The sequence below is a fragment of the Uloborus diversus genome, unplaced genomic scaffold (assembly GCF_026930045.1).
Source record: "Uloborus diversus isolate 005 unplaced genomic scaffold, Udiv.v.3.1 scaffold_11, whole genome shotgun sequence".
NCBI classification, from domain to species: Eukaryota; Metazoa; Arthropoda; class Arachnida; order Araneae; family Uloboridae; genus Uloborus; species Uloborus diversus.
Window position 1 is genome coordinate 1,961,493 of NW_026557765.1, and position 20,819 is coordinate 1,982,311.

A 20,819-nucleotide genomic window follows, 5' to 3' on the forward strand; every position below is an offset into this window, starting at 1 on the left:
ACGAAAGCACTCTAATGATCAAAAACTTTCGTATGTTTGATATATTATTACTTTCTCTGTTAAACATCTTTTCATTTCATTACTGAAAATAACATTCCATCTTCAGAACGAAAAAACGCAATAGAGTTAAAATGTTCCAAAGTGTTTGCCTACTTGAGCTAAATCTGCTGTTTTGTAAATGGTGCTCCTTTCACGACACTGGGCCTCAGTTAAAAGGAGGGAAAAAATCCCATCCCTTGTTTTTAACTGTTAATGTGGCAACGGAAAACAATATTTGCCATGGAAACTCTGTATGCCTCATTTGCAGCAATGTTTATACCGACAGCTATGGTTTTATGACCGTTTTTTGCTGTTTCTTTTTGAATCATTCTTATTTTAGACAAAAGTTTTCTTTCGGAACAAAAAAGGAATAAAATATGTTTCGTGAGGATTTTTTTTTTTTTTTTTTTTTGTTCCGCGTTTTACTTTCAGGCCAAAGAACAAATTTGTGTTTTTAGTAACGGAAAGAATTGAAAGGCTTGCTGTAAAAAGGAGGGATAGCTCCAGTTCCAATGTTTTCAAAAGGTCTGCATTAGAGCTTAAAATATCAACCCACTTTCTACTTTTTTGTATTTTAATAACTCCCCTTGTACGCTTCTCAATATTATTACACATGAAAAGTCATAAAATTAAAAAAATTGGAATGTGCTTTGGTGTTTTAAGATGTAATGGGAATCTTCTGAAAATTGAAATTTTAAGCTACCTCCTTTTTAACCCCCGACCACAAAGGAAGGGGGTTATAAGTTTGACGTGTCTGTGGCACTCTAGCGCCTAAACGGACGAACCGATTTTGAAAAAAAAATTATCCGAAAGAAGAGCTGATCGAGAGTGTTCATAGTTAGGTTGCATCTTTGCATGACTTTAATTAACGCAGATATTAATTAAGAACCTTTAAAAGGTTTTTCGCGATTTTTGCAGTGAAAACATGGTTGAAAATTTTAAAATTTAATACCAAAATTAAGAGAATTTTTTTCCGCGTCTGATAGAATGTGTGTAGAACGTCCATATTTCATAGAATTCAAATTATAAAGTTTTTTTAAAGCAAATTTTAATATTTGTTAAGCTTATATTCACGCGATTTATAACCGAATTCATTGTTGGCCGACTAAGAAACTAAAAGCAATGATTTAAAATTTTTATCTGTTGCCAGTTTCTATTTAATAGCAAATAAAATGACATTGATTTTCAATAATATAAGGCTTTTAAAAGGATTTTCAATTTTCCCTCTTGATTCTACAGTTGCGACTCAGTCGGTTTTTTTTTTAAATTTTTCATTTTATCGCTGCTTGTTTCATCAATCCATTCAGTTATTGTTAGGCTTTAACGACAAACCTTTTTCGAATGTCTTTTCCAATATATGCTCATTTCTTTTGCATTGAAAAAGGCTTTCCTTATCACGCCGAAACTCGTATCAGCAGTAATTTGCAATTTGTGCTGTTTGACGTTGTTGTTTCTTATTTAACATTCACTGTGTTGATATATTGCGAAATTTAAAGCTTGCTGAAGATGCATTTTATTTAGTAAAGAAATTGTTCATCTTTGTAACAAGATTGTTGTATTATTTTCTCTTTATTTCTTTCATCGCAATTTTACATTTCAGAGGGAACTTACTATAAAAGTTTCTTTGCAATAGCACACAATTCATAAAACTCCTCATAAATATAATAGCCAATTTACTGATCGAAAAACGCACCAAAAATTCAGTAAGTTGCTTACAATTTGATAATATTTTTTGACAATGTTTGCAATGGAGGAAAATGCTTCACTTTGACAAGTTTGAACTGGATCCGGTAACTGGTGAGACTAATTTAAGGTTTTACTGGTAAGACTAATTTAGGGAGAATGAAGAAACGAAAAAGTGGTCAACAATGAAAGCCATCTACTGGAGTTTAGGGTTCATCCACTGGATTCAGGGTTACAATTTCAAGTATCAAAATATCATCAAACAGGCAATGGTTTCGTTCAAATGTAGAAGCAATTTTCACCCGTCATACCTTGACGGGAGATTTCCTAGTAAATAAATAAAAATTAAAATAAATGTAACGTATGAAATGAATAAGTGCCATTTGCTCAAATGTTTAAATACAAACGACAGATTGGCGCAGTATCTTCTTTACTAATAATAAAGCTGAAAGTCTCTCTGTCTAGATGTCCGGAGGATGTCTGTAGGATGTCTGGATCTCTGTGACGCGCATAGCGCCTAGACCGTTTGGCCGATTTTCATGAAATTTGGCACAAAGTTAGTTTGTAGCATGGGGGTGTGCACCTCGAAGCTATTTTTCGAAAATTCGATGTGGTTCTTTTTCTATTCTAATTTTAAGAACAAAATTAACATAAGATGGATGAGTAAATTGCGAAATTATCATAACGTGGAACCGTAACATGGGCACAAGCTAATTGGCGAGATACGAAATTATCATAACGTGGAACTGTAACATGGGTACAAGTCAAATGGCGAGAAAAATTCACCATACATTATTTGTAAATATACAGGCGAACCAAAAGACCTTTTAATTTTTCTATTACGGGCAAAAGCCGTGTGGGTACCACTATAACCTATAAAGGCTCTTGCGCCATTAAACCGAATGAAACCAACAAACAACAGTGTTAGAAGCGTACAAATTTTCAAACAATTGAAAACATAAGTTTCAGGGTTCGAAGGAATCCCATTTGAAATGCAAAACGATCTACTCTTATGGATGTAATCTGTAAAGACATGCGAGATCTAATATAAATTAAATGAGTAACTGAAAGGCTTTTACGAAAATAATTTTTATAAGCCATATTTATTTAAGTTAAAATACTATGAAATTTTAAATATTCTTAATGGTTCAACAATTAGTTGCTTAGAAATGTTATATTTCTTATATTTGTTGCACTGCTCTTTGAGATTCTTCTGGTACGCTTCACGGCCACGAGGGTGTCTCTGTACAAAAGCTCAATTTACAGTGAAGTTCGTTGACATTTTCAACCAACTCTCATTCACAGATCTGTGATAAACCATACGGGCTCCACGAGAACACTAAGGGGTACGAAACAGGGAACCCCGCTCTGCTATGCCATCTAGGGCTTCCAGAGAACGGACCTTTCGGCCGGGGCCCCCTTACCCGTAAGGGAACGAGAACTAAACCACTTACGACTCTAGACACCGTGGACCCAGGTACGGACCTGACTCCGGTGGTGCCCATTGCCTACTCACTGTTCCACTCGATAGCCATTGGGCAGATACAAATCTGCTCAAACGCAAGTAAAGAGTGGTCGTTTTACATACGTGGATGCTACACCATCGTAAAACCCTCCCCATTTACCCGGGCTTGGGACCGGCATAGGGACGGGCCCGGTCCCCCAAAGACCAAGTTGTACGCATAGAAATATATTGGCTCCTTGTAAATCATTTTATTTTTAAGGACTGGCAATTTTGTTGTCCATCAACTTATTACATTTGTCATCATCGTATAGAAAATGTATGATCAATGTAAGTAAACATTGTCTAATGATTTTGATCTCAATACATCTTAAAGTGTTGGGTTTTTGCATGTTATCTGATAAAAGTTAGTATAATCTATAAAATATTGTTTCGACATTGTTCTTAGTTTATTTGATTTTTTAAATATTTATTCAAATTGGAAATTTTATTTAGGAGGAACATTTGTTTTTACTGTTGCAATTTGTGTAATTTATTTCTGCAATTTTTTTCTCCTCCCAAAAATAAAGAAAGAAGTTCTCCAACTTACTATGTTCCAGTTCAAAATAATTTGTTCAAACTACTGAAAAATAATACCCAATAATCTGAATGAGCTTTTACTACAGTTAATATATTACTTTAATTGTATTATTTGTACTTAAACCATTTTTTTCTTACAAATTATTTCAACGGTAGTAGTAAAAAGAAGTGTAGTATTTGATTTAGTTTGAAACCAGCGGTAATTAAGAGAGGGGTAGACTACTGTTAGAAAATTGATACGGGAAAGTAGGCTCGTTAAGTTCTGAAAGAACTTCTTGAAAATGTTTAACACTGGTCCGCTTGCTTGTGTACTACATGCAGAACAGCAACTTCTTATTCGATGACAAAACTTATCACAAAAATCTATATTTAGTTCCTGAATGTCTGCATTAAACTCATGCTGAATGTAGAACATTTGTATTCCGCAATTTGCGCATAAATATTCAAATTTCTGTGTTGGAATGCGCTCATTTTCTCTTGAACTTATCTTTAGTTGCAATCAAAATACCAGACAACCCGGCTATAGCATACAGTCTCAGAATGTGATAACCGGGCTGTGTACAAGCAGTTCTGCCTTAGCCCTGGCTTAGGGGCGGTAGCTTACTGCTAATTACCTTTAGTTGGTGTTCGTTTTTAGTTGAAGTGTCGGTTTCGGTCATAATAAACACAGGTTTATGAACTCTGAGCCATGGTATTTTTCCATCTTTTTAACTGCATGATTTTCACACGGTATTTTTGAAACCTTTACTATGAGTTGATACTCGAGTAATATGCATATAGCACATTACAATTAAATAATTATTTACAAAAAAAAAAAACAGCTGGGGAAATTAAATGTTTCTAAATGTGTGACATTTTCTATGCTACGGCTGATGTTAAATTAAGGGGTCAATTAGCACCCTCTTAAAAGTTGAGTAAGAAGCTAAAACTTGTACAGCATAATAGTACTATTAGTAAATCTTTAAAAAAAAAACAGGGGGTGCTCTGGACTCCAGCTGAAAAAAAGTTTTTTGAACCACCCTAGTATTCCCCCCCCCCCCAAAAAAAAGCGTTATGTCACACTTTTTACTTCTCACTCCCCTCCCCCTTGTCACAAGCAGTCACAATCCCCCCCCCCCCCTGCCTCGCTTTCCAACTAAAAGAATGACACCATCTGTGGACAGCCCGTAACCGCAAAAACGTGAATGAAGATCGGCTGGAAAACTCAACTCCTTATTTTTCAGATCATTAGAATCTCTTTTCTATTCTTTTGACGTGTTCTTCTGGTTGCTAAACTCCGAAGGCGAACATTGAACCACTCGGGAAATGAATGCTATTAATAATGACTTTTCCCTCGACGTACGAAGGCCGGACCCAATCCCATTTCCGAGTAACCCAGAGCCCCTCACAGAAGGAAGGTCGATCCGTCCGACATTTTGGCTCCCAAAGCGCTTTGAATCCCGTCTTGTTTAAAGTAGCCCACTTGGGAATCTGTTGTTACAGTTTTTTGTTGTTGAAACAAACCGATCAGAAATTCCTTTAAAGAGAAAACCGTTTTGGACGCATTTTAACAGAAAATATGGCTTTACCCCACATTGCCCTGACTAAAAAAGGAATAGGCATATCATATCCCACTCCATAGTCCCCGTACCTACCACTGTTTGTGGTTTAACTGGTTGGATGGGATCCTGAAGACAACTCTGTTTCCTGACCCAGAACAGAAGCAAAGCAATCCTTGGTCCTGCACCCTCAGAGGTATTGACTCACCTGGAATGCTTTGTGGTTACTACATATTTAACGTGCCCCAGTCACCATTAAAGAATACAAAGGGCATCGAACCCAGGACCCTACCGCTACCAGTCCGACGCCTTCCCGATAAAGCCACCAGAGACTAAAGGAAATGACACAAAATAAACTCACATGGTTCAAAGTTTACCCTAAATGACTATGTGCAAACTAGTGTCTCAAGCTATCTTTGAGTATAAGTAGGGATTTCTTGAGCTTGAGTGTAAAAGAGATTTTTTAAGTTTTAGTAGGGATTTCTTGAGTTTGAGTGTAAAGACGGTTTTTTTAAGTATAAGTAGGGATTTCTTGAGTTTGATTTTTGAAGTGGTTTTTTTTCAAAACCAAAATGTCGACAAAATCGGCTCTTGAGTTTGATTTTTGAAGTGGCTTTTTTCAAAACCAAAATGTCGACAAAATCGGCTCTGCTTCAAGAGTGGTCTTTAGCAGTAACCTTCCCCCGCATAGCAACGAGGGGCCGCAGATTGATCGGCGGGGCACGTGTTTGACAACAAGGCGTCAGGCGTCGCCATGGGAACAGCCACGCGCTTTTTAGGCTAAAAGTTGAACGTTATATTGTGTTTTGAAAAGTAACAAAGAACGCACGCTTCGCCACGGAGAAAAACGAAAATTGCGAGGAGGTGTTTCTGCAGAATGGGAAGAGACGAAAGAGTTGTGTGAAGTTGGCGCCAAGAAAGAGCGAAGGATGCTGATGCGAGAGATAACGGCCGGTAAGTGGAGGCAAGAGGTGCCATCTCAATTTGAGTTTTATGAGAGCAAAAAAAAAAATAAAAAAAAATCCACTTTTAATGTGATTAATTACTCCTCTTTCGCCGGCAGGGACAGTCATGGGACAATTCTTTCTGCCAAATTAGGATTTAGAAGACCTTCTAAACCAATTTTAATTTTGAAAAAAAAAGAAAAGGTCTTCAGTTTTTTATTTCATTAAAATTCTGTTCGAATAATTGCATTTTGTATGTCAGGACAAGGCGCTGTTTCTATTGCAAAGTTTTAAAATTGAAAACTCTTTTTAAGAAAAATGAGGAAGCACATTAAATCTGTCCATTTGAGTTATATTTTATTTGAATATGAATATGCATTTAAATGAGTACACGCAAATGCTCAGTGCTCACACATATGTTGTATGAAGTGTGTAATACATTGAAAGGTATGTTCGTTAGCAGAAACTAGTTTGTTTTTCATTAGATATTTTACTGGAAGATATTTGCCAAAATAGTTACCCATTTTTTTCCAGGAACGTTACTGATCTTTTTAGTGTATTTCAGCCGTTTCAGTCGGGGCATCCTTTAAAAGTTGTCTAACTTTGCTCACTCAAACCAAGACCATTCCCAACAGATTCAGATAATCACCACTCATTGTTCCACGGATCCATCACGGATTGTTCGTGCATTATTAAACATTTTGTTAGAACAAACGAAAGGAACGTCATAATTTATAGTGCAATCAGTTTCTGATGTATTCAAAGATGACTTTTTCAACCCTTAAATTTCATAATATTCGACCTTTAGAGTGCTTAAAAACCCTTAAGTTTTGCATCTAGAATCCATAATGAACACGTGATCCCCCAGCAGGAACTAGGAAGCAAATTTATTAAAATTGAAAAACAATATGATTTAAAATAAGAAATAACAAATTGCAGATTATTGCTGTAATTTTTTGCAGTAATCTGCAATTTGTGCTATATGACGTTGTTATCTCTTATTTTACTTTGAACGCGCAAATATTCAATTTGCGAGATGATTAAGTACACTTCTAAGGAGATTTATGTTCATTTCTACTAAGAACACCTCTCAACCCCTCCCCCACACACACTTTTTCCATGCCCTAATACGCAGTAAAAAACCGTTGGTTATGAAAAGTATTTGACATTTCTCTACTGCACGTGTGAACGAAGACATGTTATTGAAAACCAGCTTATAAGAGCGAAAGTAGACGAGAAATGGGAGGAAAAATACTTTTTTCTTCTTTCCAATATGGCTGCCTTACAGGCCATAGCCTTTTGTAGAACTAGTGCGATTCCCCGATATGATATCCGGTCTTCCATGTGCCACCCATAAGGCGCGGATGTCAAGGGCGTAACTAATTTACACGCCTAGTTTCCCACCAGATGAAGGGCACCTAGACCCTCACGATGCGAAATTCTTGTAGGAATTTAATTTACACAAGAGTGCCAAAGGCAAAAGGTATTTTAGGGATCTTTCAGATGCTACATAGACACGTGACATGGGTGCTGAACGATTCTCTGCACCTCGAAACTGACTAGCCACTTGCCCATAGAGCTCAGAACATAGGATCAAAGGCATGCGATGCCAGTCGCCAGTGCCTTCCCTCTACGCTAGCGGTTCCCAACCGGTGGTTCGCGAAACCCTGGGGGTTCGCGAGAGGTTTTTAATGGATTCGCGAAAAGAATATTGTAATGGCGGAGTTTTAATGTGCCTGTTTCTGATGAAGTTTCATGTTCAAGCGGTATCAAGCAAAGTTTGCTCCTTTTTTATTCATTTATCTCTTGCACATTCGATACTCTTAGCATGAAAATGTTGGCATACTTCCTGACATATTTTACATTTAAATAATTTAGTCTGTTATTGCAAAGTGCCGGTTTTAGTGCTTCCTTTGACAATGATAGCTTTGAAGCCATGCTGAAAAAGCTCGACTAATGAGTACAATGCCTTCAGATGAAAGAATTTGAAAGCGTTCGTTTTCTCAGAAGCTTTTGATTGGGAAGATTGATTAAACTTGATGAAAACATTGCATGAAGTATATACGAGCGTCTAAAAAATTTTGATGTTTAGTTTCTTTACCATATGAGTCCGATGAAAGCTATATCGCTCTTCTCTTGTGTTGAGTCAAAAATGCAGAGTGAGATCACGGTGTTTTTTGTTGCTATAATTTCCACACTACATAGACTACAATAAACTTCGAGCTTTATTGTCGAAAAAGGAAAAGAATGCCTAAGAACCCAAAAATACCATAAGAAGTATGAAATATTAATTACTATAGAAAATTGTCGTGGGTGAAAGTTTGGTAGTGTAAGATTTACGCAGTAAAAAAAATGTTTTGAAAATAGACGCTTCTATATATGTTCAATGTACGGCATTTCAACTGTTTAAAAAAACTTTTTTTTATAAAAAGATTATTATTATTATTATTTTTTTTTTTTTTTTTTTTGGATCATAGAATTTGAAAGATACTTAAAATTTTTTAAAAAATTGGAAGAAAAAGAGCTAAAGGGGATAAAATATATATTTTAAAGGTGAAAAAACCTGCAGTTAATGTATAAGGCATTGGTTTTTTAACACTGATATAATCTTATACAAAAACTTTTCTTTTGGACACAAAATAAGATTTTTTTTCTCTCAAAAATAACAGACAGAAGAAGGAAAAATTTATAAGACTTCCCTGGGCAGCACGCCCCACCCTATACCCAGTAGCGTACCAAGTGGTTGGCAGGAGTGGCTCTTGCCAGGGGTACAGCAGCCAGGCAGCGGAGTTCCGAATGATAAAAAAAAATTGGGTTTTTTAAATTTATTTTTATTTAAAAAAAATTGATCATATAAGTAGAAAAATGCTTTTATAAATAAAAAAGAAAAAGAAAGAGAAAATTCGCAAGGAAAAGAGCTAGAGGGGGGGGGGGAACCCTTATTCTCAAAAAAAGGGAGGGGGGATTTTACCCGTGGCGTGAATTCCGATTTATTGAGTTAACTTAAGTTTTTAGCTAAGCACACAATTTGTTTTAAAAGCACATAATTTGTATACCAGGGAGCGGTAGTGGAGAGCAATCTGCGCCGGATAATTTCATTTTTTTCCCCCGGGAAGGGGGCGACATTTTGTCGTGTTATAGCTTGAAGTGTATAGTTTTTCTTAGGCTAAGTATTTACCCTCATTATAATAAATAATCTGAACATAAAAAGCCTTATTTGAACAAAATATTGGGAGACCTTAATTAGCGAATATGTAATGCTTTTATTTTGCTTGTATGTAAATGGTCAAATTGTTTTTAAGTCAATTTTCAGATTAGCAATGCTTTTTGTATTTGCTTTGCTTTCCTAATTATAATAGAATTTTTTAAATGCTTTGATTTTTGTTTGAAAAAAAAAATAATTTTTCTTTCTTTCTTTTTAGTAAATGTGTTAATTACGTTTATGTTATACGTTCTCCTACTGAATTAAAACAAGTTTTAATAAAAGTTAAAGCTGTTTTGAAAAAAAAAAAAAAATACATTACTATAAACGGAACTGAAAAATGTTTATTCTCATTTAGTTCAAAAACGAACATTTTTTATATTTATTAAAGAACTGCAAATACTATTGGTTTTATTGAATTTATGTGAAATGGTGGGGGGAGAACTAAAATTTTTGGAAAGGGGAAAATTCTCAATTCGCCGAATGAAATCCCAATTTTACCGAATGATAAAATTCGAGCATGCACACATATACATATACATTTTATCTACTGCGAAGGAACATTGGGTATTATTGAAAACTATTCGAAAAAAAAGAAAATGAATTGCAATACTGTCTCCCAATTTGTCGAATCAATTAGTTCATGTCCCCCTCCCCCCCCTAAAAAAAATTTTTAAGGTCACGGTGACCTTCGGTGATTTCCCATCGAGGAGACCCTGGGGGGGGGGGGGGCGCAATTTCTTAAGTTCGCCAGGGGTGCCAGACCCCGTAGTTACGCTACTGTGTGAGATTCGCGTTGTGGGTTCGGATACCACTCAGGTTATTTCCCCTCTTAGTGCAATAAAAATTTCTTGTTTACATACTAAAATAAATAAATGATTGGTGCATATTCGTTTGCGAAAAAGCATGAACTTCATAAATATTGAATAAACGAACGAATAAAAGCAAGATCTATAAAGAAGGGGGTTTTCGGATGATTTTTTTAAATATTGTTGTAACGAAATTTCATGTATTGCAACCTACTAATTTATTTTTGTACTTTATAGTTTATAACGTATAGAAAGAAACTATTACTTGATAATTAAACAAAACTAATCAAAAGGGGACAGTAGTTTTGGAAAGAGATAAGTTCAAACTATTGGAGACGAATATTTAAAAGAACAAACAAACTTGGGGTTAAAAACCGATATTTTCAATACAGTCGGTCACCTTTAATTTAACATAATTGTTTTAAGTATTTACCCACATGAAACGTGTCCTATATTCTCATGTCTGTCACCGAAAAGGGTTAATGCTCTTTCAAAAGAAAAAGCTGCAGAGAAGAGTCGATAACAGATGTTATCAGCACGCTTCAACCCAATTTAAATGGTCATCATGGTGTCGTGGTCAATGAATATGAATAAAAAGTGCTTTCGCTAACAGAAAATTGAAAATACTTCCAGAAATAAGCACGTTTGGTTTGAAACTTCTATCTTCATAAAAATAAGCTCGTCTATTGCTCTATTTATTTTTGTGCACATTGTACTTATTTATTTATATTTATTTAATTTAATTTACTTATTTTACTAAAAATACAAATTTGATTATTGCTCTGAATTTATGAATGGAGGAGTTGGTTTCTTCGTATCTTCCTGTTTCAGAAAGAACTTCCCACTGTATTTCCCAACGCTCTTGACGAAAGTCTCAATTGCTAATAAATCCGTTTTAAAATTTTTAATCGCATAAACAGAGTATTTACAAAGTTTGCAATTTTATTTTACACAGCTGCACCCTGCTTGCTGATGCGCGCCAACCCCCGAAGATGCCTTCGCAATCGTATTAAGTTCGCGAAGATTTGAATTGTCTGTTAGAAAGAAACAGATTTATATGCGTGTTACGATTAGAACAAAATGAAAAACCCGATTTCTCTCGTATAAAATATAATCTAAGCAAAATTCTCAATATGATTAGAACAATATGAAAATCCTGCTCTGAACCGAAAAAAAAAAAACTTGATGAAATCGCACTTAACAAAATTATGTTTCTAGAAAAAATGAAAAAAAAAAAAAAGCTTCGAAGAGTACACCTCCCCCGTGTCACTAAATTAGAAACCTCTGTACCTGCTGTTTTAATTAACTGAGGAAATTGTAGCACGTTATTAGCTAATTCAGAAAAAAAGCTCTCGAATGACATAGAATGTTTAAAGGTGTGGGAAATCTTCCATCTCTTTAATAGGTCATTTATGTATAATTTTAGCTTAAAAAATTGGTTTAAAAAATTTAATTCGGAATTTAAAAAAATAATAAGTCTCCTAGGTGAAAACCGCAAACTCTCAGGGTTCGAAGTAATTTTTTACAGACTTTCAAGGCTGTAGGTGCTATGGATCTCATACAAACGGGCAAGCCACAGATATCATTTCACTATTTCTTTGACGTTACTTTTTTTAATATATAAAGAAGTCCTTAAAAGGTCAAGTTACTTTTTTATCATTTTTAACAAATATTTTCATCAACATTATTTGCTATTTTCACTCTTAGATCGAAATTTCAATATGTTTCCCAATCAGTCACTTATCGTTAGATTTTCTTTGTTTGAAAATACTTTATATTTTGTTTTGTGGTTAAATGTAGAGCACTGCTTATATATATATATATATATATATATATATATATATATATATATATATATATATATATATATATATATATATATATATATATATATATATATATATATATATATATATATATATATATATATATATATATATATATATATATATATATATATATATATATATTCTATTCAGCTGAAAAAAAAGACATGCAGAAGTATTCAAGCTATAAAAAGTGGCACACGTTTTATGTTTCGAATGTCGTCACACAGACCTTGGTTCTGACATCTTTAGTGACAGTGGGTCACTATATTTCGAGAATAGATCGTAAATTTTATCTGTCATAAGCCTGACCTGATCCCGTTTGGTTTTTTGATGTTAACTAGATCAAATGTCTTTCTAAATAATTTTCGTTTCGTGAAAATCTACTTGTAGCACTGCTGACTGATACCATTTTTCAGTTTCTCTTCTGGTTTTTTAACATGGTTTTCCACTCAAATATGATCGACTCAACGGTAACTGCTGAAATAAATTACCAAAGAATTTCATAAAGTGGCTTACTGAAAAGTATAATTTCTGTTAGTTCATCAGCCCAGTATTTTTTCGGGAGTTTTGGCTTCATTATGACATTAAAGAATATTATTGTAACAGAATTTGGGTGTTAGGGTTAGAAAGAATGTCGTGCTGCAAGAAGCCTAAATTTATCCACCATTATAGAAAGGAAGGTGCGTATATCGTTCTTGGTTGATTGGCTAGAAATGTCATCGCTTTTCCGCAGAAGATATGATTCAATATCGTAAAGAGGCTTCATTCTCGGGGGAGGGAGGGGGGGGGACAAAATGCAAAATAAATGTAGATAATAACAATTATAATGATAATAATATTGTTATTATTGTTGGTGCTGTTATTGTTATTGGTATATAGTGCTTCCACAAACCACTACTGCAACACTCAGAACCTAAATACGTTTCTAGTTTCTTTAATAAAATACAGGAAGGATTGCAATCAGGAAAAAATTTCCCCTTAAATTTCGGCTTAAATTTCAAATTTACAATCCTCTGAATGAATGTTGAGTAGTTTTCTTGCCATTTATGTACGTACGTAGTACGTAGCCGTGCTAATTTAGAGCAAAGTTGCTAAGTTTTTGTCATCAACTTAACAATATATCCCCAAGTTGGGGAGAATTTGGTGACAAAATGAGATGCAGTATCCGGTTTCAGTTCGGCGATCTTTAAGCTATATGTCCGTAGAACCAAAGTCAAAATTGTCGATACATGTAACATGAATATCTGTAAAACAGTTTTTTCTGCATTGGTTGGCAGTAAACTGGGAGTGTATGTACACGTTTGTCTACTCATTCTAAGGCACTGTTACATTCTACTCTTGTTCTTTTTTCCTGTTCCATTTACTCTTTGCTGTTTCAATAATAAAAACCTCGAACACCAGTAAAAACATCAAATTTCATTAAATTTGAAATTGTCATTCTCTTTTAAACCTTTTTTTTATGTAGGTGTGGAAGAGAGTTTAGAAAATATGCATTTCAGAAGTGTTACTTCTAACGTCCATACATAAGTACACGCGCCCATTCGTTTGACTTATTTAATGCATCGATTATTTAATAGGCACATTCAAGGAAGTCATGCGGTGCACACATCAGATTTTTTCCCCCTTCATCCTTCCCCTTACAATTAGCCTCATTTTCTTAACATTAAATCTCGCCCTTTACGTGCGCGTCTGTTTCCATCTTTGTTTGCAAATCATTCTCCTGGGGCATTATTGTTCAGAAATTTTTTTGACTTGTTGTGAAGGCGTTACCCTAGTTACGATGTTGTGAAAAGTAATTCTGTATGCCTGTGCTGTTTCCAATATCGGACTCAGCGATAGTTTGTTTGGGTGTTGGAAAATCAACATTGGTTAATTCATTTCGTTTCCAATACTCGCTAATCGAGGTTTTCTCCTGGAAAATTAATTCTCATTCAAACGGTCGTCTGTGTTGTCAATCATCTGGTCGGAAGATCACGGGATTTTTAGCAGATATAGATGTAAAATGTTTGATGTTGAAATGGTGATAGAAAGTACTTACAAAGTGAAAACGACAAATTCATACAAATCGTTTGATTGCCAATTGGCGAAAGAAATACAGGGTTCGTACTCTCCTTAAAAACTCCCCCAATACTCCTTCATTTAGGAAACTTTTTTGAAGGGCCCTTCAAACTCCTTCATTTTCGTTTTAACTCCTTCAAAACTCCTCCCTTTTAGTTCAAGACTACATAATGTTCCTCTCTGACAGTAGCTTAAAATTCTTCAATCGACAACTTAACTTCGTCACAAGGGCGATTTTAATGTAGTAATTTCATATATTTATATCTTTCGTGTGAAGTAAAACATGCTTAAATGGTTTTTTGCTATTTTTTCAAGTGTAATGATTATTGTTTTTCCCTCCACCACTCTCAGCAGCAGAAATCAGGTTGTCTAATTATTATTTAAAGATTTAAAAATACATAAGTACATGTGCTATATTAAGTGATTGTGTTAAAAAAAAAAAACAATTGTTTAGTAAATAGCAGTTACGATGTTATAAAAAGGTTCATTCACAAGTCATGTTATGCCTCAGGGGGAGACAGGTTTATGAAATTGTGACAGGGAAGAGAGAGTGAGAAAAAGTGACATCACACAGTTATTGTAACAATGAGTTTATAAAAAAAAAAACGTGTGACAAGAGGATGAGTTAAATGAAGTGTAACACTTTGTAACAGAGGCGGAAGAGGGTCAAATATGTTGAAAAAAAAAAGTACGACATCATTTAATGACAGCCTTCCTTCAAAACTCAATACTCCTTCAAAATCTCATTGTACTTCTTTAAAACTCCTTCATTCTGTTTCTGAAATTGAGTAAGAACCCTGAAATATTTATACTGTAAAACTAGGATTTGTTTTCATGGGCGCAGGTAGAATCGAATGTTGGGAAGTGCATCCTCATGTTTGTTTATATTATTTCGAATTCTTATCAATTAACTAATCCTCGCTTTCCTTACAGCATTGGTGGACGAGTGGCATAGAAGTCATGCAGTTCTCTAGCGATGAAATTCCACTGCATCCACGGCTCCAACGTGAGTGTGGACGAAGGGGGGCGCAGGGCGCAGCGGATCCGTTCCTTCTGCGACGGAATCGCCTTCAGTCACAAGCCCCTCAGCCCCAACGCCCGCCTCTCGCTGCTGCTGGGAGCCCACGAGGAATGGACCGGGGCGCTCCGGATCGGGGTCACGACCCAAGATCCGAGCACCTACTTTGCTCATCGAAAACTGCCCCGTTATGCCTGCCCCGATTTGACCTCTCGAACCGGTTTCTGGGCGAGACCACTGCCCGAAGCTTGGGCTGCTAATGGAAACAGGTAAGAAATCCATCCAGATTAGTATCAGAAACTTAAACATATAATTTCAGGGGGCCGTGGTAGCCTGATCGGTAAGGCATTGGACTCGGGGCCGGAGGGACTCGGGTTCGATCCTCGCTGGTCGAAGACCCACCGTCGTCATTAAAGGGGACTGGGCGACGTTAAATATGCTCGTGGTCTCAATGTCCTCCAAGTGAAACGATACCTCTGGGGGTGCCAGCACCAGGTAGCTATTAGCTCTTGGACTAGTTCTAAATTCTCATTAACTGTTCGATCCGGTGATGGTGCTGCCATCTATCGGTATATAAAATAATGGAGGCAAGGCACTTAGTATGCAGTCCTCGACATAAATACAGTTGAAATCAGTTGTGTCTCTAGAATAGAATAGAAATATAATTTCAGAAGCAATCTCAACTACACGAGGTAGCAGTAGCCCAATCAGTCATACGCTGAGCTCGATCGTGGCTGAAGGTTCGCGTATTCGGTACCGGTCGGTAAAACTCTCTGTGATGCTAGTGGAGACTGGTGCACGTTAAATCTGATGTAGTCATGAAGTTTACAAGTTCCAATTGCAAGTAAATACCTCTGAGACCCTGTGTAAGCTGGATCAGGCCTTATTGACTCCGTGCCCAGATCTAAAAAGCTTAGCGGTATTAGTATTCAGGTACCACCCCAACCGGTGTGTAACTTCTGTGGTAGGCAGAACCCTGGATCTCTCCTGTAGGGCCACTCCAAATTATGTTGGTTTAAAAAAAGCTAAAATGAATCTCTTTACCACCTTAATCTTAAATGAAGGTGGTTCCAGGGAGCGGATACAGACTACCATTTTTGGGTCATGCTGAAGATTGTACCCTTACTCCTCTATAAACGAACTTACGGTTTTGGGTACGAAAAAATTCTGAAACTGCTTGGGTGTCAATAAAAAGCACCAAATCAACCAGGAATAAGACACCTCATAAAGCTTGAATGGAACCCCATGACGCATATATGGAATTCGTACTCGCTAGACCCCCCGCTGCGAACGAGTAGGCGGAGCTAAGAATGCAGCTTTGCTACCATTCGGTCGGTCTCATTTCGCGCATAACTCTGCCATATGATAAGCAGCATTTCTTTAGCAGAAATAATTTTACTTTTCATCACTATTTTAATAGTTTGGCAAAGTGAACATTCAAATGGATTTCAGTTTTTATTCTAAAATCCTTTTATTAATTGGTCATTTACTTCTATTTTTTTTATTGAAAAACTAGTGGCGCCATCTATGAAACACAACTAAAATCGGAATAATTTAATTGTTACTTAAATTACTTTTCCGTTTATTTAAAGACAAAATGCAAAAGAAAAGATGAACTGTCTACTGCTACAAATGAATATGGTATTTCGTATTTTGCGGTATATCATAATGTTGGGGGGGGGTGAAAATAAAATTGGTAGTTAATGGAAATTATTAATGGTATTATGTAGTTATTTTCAACAAAGTCAACATCTCTTTTCATACTTAGTATAAAAAAAAATTCTGTCAAAAATTTTAGTGAAAGATGGGGGGGGGGGGGGGTAAGTGCTCCCCACTTTGAGAAAGTAACGTTTTTGCTATGGGAGTGTTTTTTTTTTATGCTTTCCGATTAAATTTGCATTGAGTACACACCCATTGCCCCTCTCCCTTCCCCCCGAAAAAGTCAAAGTGACAGGAACAAACTTCCCTTTAAAATCATTTAGTTGCTACAAGGGAAGACTATCAAATTTACACATAGCCACCCACATTCTTAAAGCAGTGCAGCAAAGCAGTTTATAATTCTTTCAAGGTAAAATTCAATGAAAAATATTTTCCAATGAACAGCTTCGATTCTTGTAAATTTAAACCTACAAATACAAATTAATAAAGAGAAATTTGCAAAAATATTGCATTGCTAGAATAGCATATTAGCACCTAAAATTGCTATTGACTTTCAGCTCAATTTATTCTTTTTTGGAAAAATTCTGAAGTCAGTCGTAAGTTAGTGATGACTGATGAGATGAGTCAAACTCAGAGAGGCTCCCCCCCCCCCTTTTTTAACTTGGTGGTGTAAAGAAGCATTTGAAAATTATAAAGTATTTGTTAACGTCAATTTTATCACTCAGTGGCTATAATTCAAGCTAAGTGCAGATGAAAAAGTAAAGAAACTGACAAATGTGAAAAATATGAAGCAGAACAACCCCGCAATAACATGCTCCATGACTTTTGATGTGCAGAAAAGCTTTTTTCAAAACCAGAGGTGCAAATGACTGTTTTTTGGGTCATGAGTATGCGTTGAAAACAATAACATAAGAGACAATAAGGCAGTTCGAAGAAAATTCACAAACTTGTTTGGTACTGTACAGAAAACAATAGCATGTATGAATGGATATTTTTGATTTTTTACACTAACTGGAGTTTTTACAAGCACCTGGGTATAACAAGCAAATATCAAGGTCCCATCACCCTCGTTATAAGCGGATTCAACTGTATAGTATCCAAACCTCCCCAAATTTTACTCAAAATTAACAATGAAAATATTTTAGTAAACAATCATTCATTTCTTTTTCCACTGACATAAAATATAGCTGAACAGGCCAGTAGCCTTCATTTCTAATTGCAACAGAGTGATTGCGATGCATGTATTATAGCTGCCGGCCGCAAATTTCATCAATAACTTGAAAACTTTCTCAAAACCTAAAATACTGTGTAAAATTGTCTTTGTGTAATAAATTTGTGACCTGTTTTGCATCCATCAGTTTCTGGTTTTATGTGCATGAAGCGCATCAGCCTTGAGTTTGATTCCATATGTTTCTTATGATTCTTGCTTCTTATCTATATAAAATTTTGCCAGTTATAAAATTCTGTATTCAAAATGTAGTTTCTAAATGCACTACCCTAAAATAAAATTTTCACATTCATTCGAACATTAATTTCGAAGCTATAGGCATTTATTTGAATTATGACCACTTTACCCCATTGACCACTTTCCCCCACCAGACCCTATATCCCGTAGGTAAATTACCAGACATGCTTTTCAAAAATATAAGAAAATAAAATTATATAACCAAGAGAAAACGCAAGTAAACACAGGCAGATCAGGAGAATGACAGCGTAGCAGGGGCGACAAATAGGGGGAGCAAGAGGGGGCGGTTGCACCCCCAAATATTTTGCGCAAAATATTAAGAAATCGGGAAATTCAATTCACATAACGCGCGAATCAGTGATCATATGCAATAATTAAAAAAAAAAAAAAAAAAAATCTGCAGACGATCTTTAGTAAAAGTTGATGAAATTCGAGACCTGTCCAGACAGCGAAATTTTATATCGGAGGCTGATTTTAGTCTAGCATGAAAGTAGCGCCATCTGATTGGTCTTCGCAGACACATGACGCATCTGATGGTTTGCTCTCCCTAAGCAACTTTCCGCAGCGACTATGAACGGAACGTTCAGAAAACTTAATTTTTTTTTTAATCAACACAAGAATGACTATCGAATGGGGCAAGTGTCATGTGCAGATTAGTGACGTGAATAATTTATGCAAGTTTAGATTTTTTACTGAGGATTAGTTTTTACTTATCACTGTTCTCGCCTTAAGAATCATGAAATGTTAGTGTCATGTGCAGATTAGTACGTGGATAATGTATGCAAGTTTAGATTTATTTCTATGGATTAGCTTTTATTAATCACTGCTCTCGCCTTTAGAATCATAAAATGTTCTGTGGGAGGGAAAAAGGCAGTATATCCAAATTTTCCATTTTTAGGCAATTTTGTCCTCTATTGTAGTTTAGCTGGCAAAAGCACTTGTTAAAATTTATTGTGCAGACATTTGATTTCTGTTATGTTCGTGTAAAATTTTTGTTTTTCTATTGAGTTACCAAACATGGTTTATGAAATCAATGCAAAAGCAGCGCTTTTTATTTTGCCACATTATTACTTGAATTGCAATTTTTTTCAAAATCATAAATCTTTTAATGAAAAAATGTTATGAACATACATTAGGGTGGCTGAAAAAAAACTTTTTTAGAATTTCTATGATGCGTAGTGCTGAAAAAGGTGCAACTGGTGAAGCAAAGTGCACTCCAAAACTTGATTTTTGTTGGAAATTGTTTTAATCTGCTGCAATTGCATTTAAGTTTCGACTAAATGGTGGTTGTTTGTACTTGGCAAAATTAGTGGAAAAAAAAAGCATTTTTATATTCTTGATGTGGTAATGCTTTAAGATTGTAGTTGGTAGCCATGAATCCTATAAAAAATTTGATGTGTGTGGTATAGTTTACTGCATGTAATGATTTTATTTAAATGCATTGTCTGTTATGAATTAAGTACTCAATAAATTTTAACATTTCTTTCGTATGTGAAAATACAAAAAAAAACTTTTGACTCAACCTTGTATAATGACAAAAGAAAAAAAAAGTGATTTGAAGATGCATTTACTACAATTGAACTCCAATTTAACGAATTCATTGGGACCAAATTTTTTATGTGTTAAATCGTGGTTATTCATAAAATGGGGGTGTGAAAAAATTATTTAAAAAACTGCACTTACTTTATCTCAATCCCCTAATAAGCAACTGTGCAAAAATATCCAGTTATAAAGTGTACAATTTTCATTCAGCATCTCCCAACTTATTACACACAAGTTAATTTAAAATTTCAAACTACTGAGCAATTGATGTTTGACAACTTCCTTGATAATTGTCTCGAAATAGTTCTCTTGAGGGCCTCGGTAGCGCAGTTGGTTGGCGTGTCATTGTTGTAATCCCGAGGTGGTGGGTTCGATTCCCGCCCATTGCCCTGGTTGTAACTTCCTTTTCTGTGCTGTTTATTCTGTCCTACACTATGTCCCTTTATTGTGCTATTTGTCATATTGGATGTGAGATCATAAACGGGTCTCGTCTGACCGAGTACACGAACTTGAAATGTATGTTGTCAATAAACCAAAACTGTGTCACTCCATGGAAGTAGGAATACAGGAGGGAACATACCGCATCTACTCCCATTGTCGCGTTTGAAGTAACTGTATGACAGAGGTGGCCACATTGGTTGGTGAGAGAGGAGAGAAAAACTCTGTCATCATGCGGGCGGAAAATTTCGCGCGTTTTACTTTTCTCACTTTAATTGATTAAGTATTTATAGCCTACCTAGGAAATTAAAAGATAATGCCCAACACACTTATATTTTAAGCTTTAAATTTCCAAAGAATTAACAGAAATGCTTTTGTTTAAAGGTATAGGAGTATATCCTAACACATTAACAGTTCTGTTAGTGTAATACAAAATTACCAGTGAAAGTCTTTAAAAGACATTTTGTTAGATGTAAAATCAAAGGTAATAGGTAACTTACTAGAAAACTTTTTTAAACCTCCTGAATTAAATTGAATATCAGGTACATTTTAAA

At 35.4% G+C, this 20,819-nt stretch overlaps 1 protein-coding gene across 1 annotated transcript in view; it reads left to right on the forward strand.

The window, feature by feature from the left end:
* Positions 1-6,157: 6,157 nt before the first annotated feature.
* Positions 6,158-20,819, forward strand: part of LOC129232152 (uncharacterized) — a 118,834-nt gene continuing 104,172 nt past the window's right edge. The window contains exons 1-2 of the mRNA XM_054866393.1: positions 6,158-6,255; positions 15,077-15,430. Of these exons, the coding sequence (XP_054722368.1) occupies positions 15,120-15,430 (311 nt within the window). The 5' untranslated portion in view covers positions 6,158-6,255; positions 15,077-15,119. The remainder of the gene's footprint in view (positions 6,256-15,076; positions 15,431-20,819) is intronic.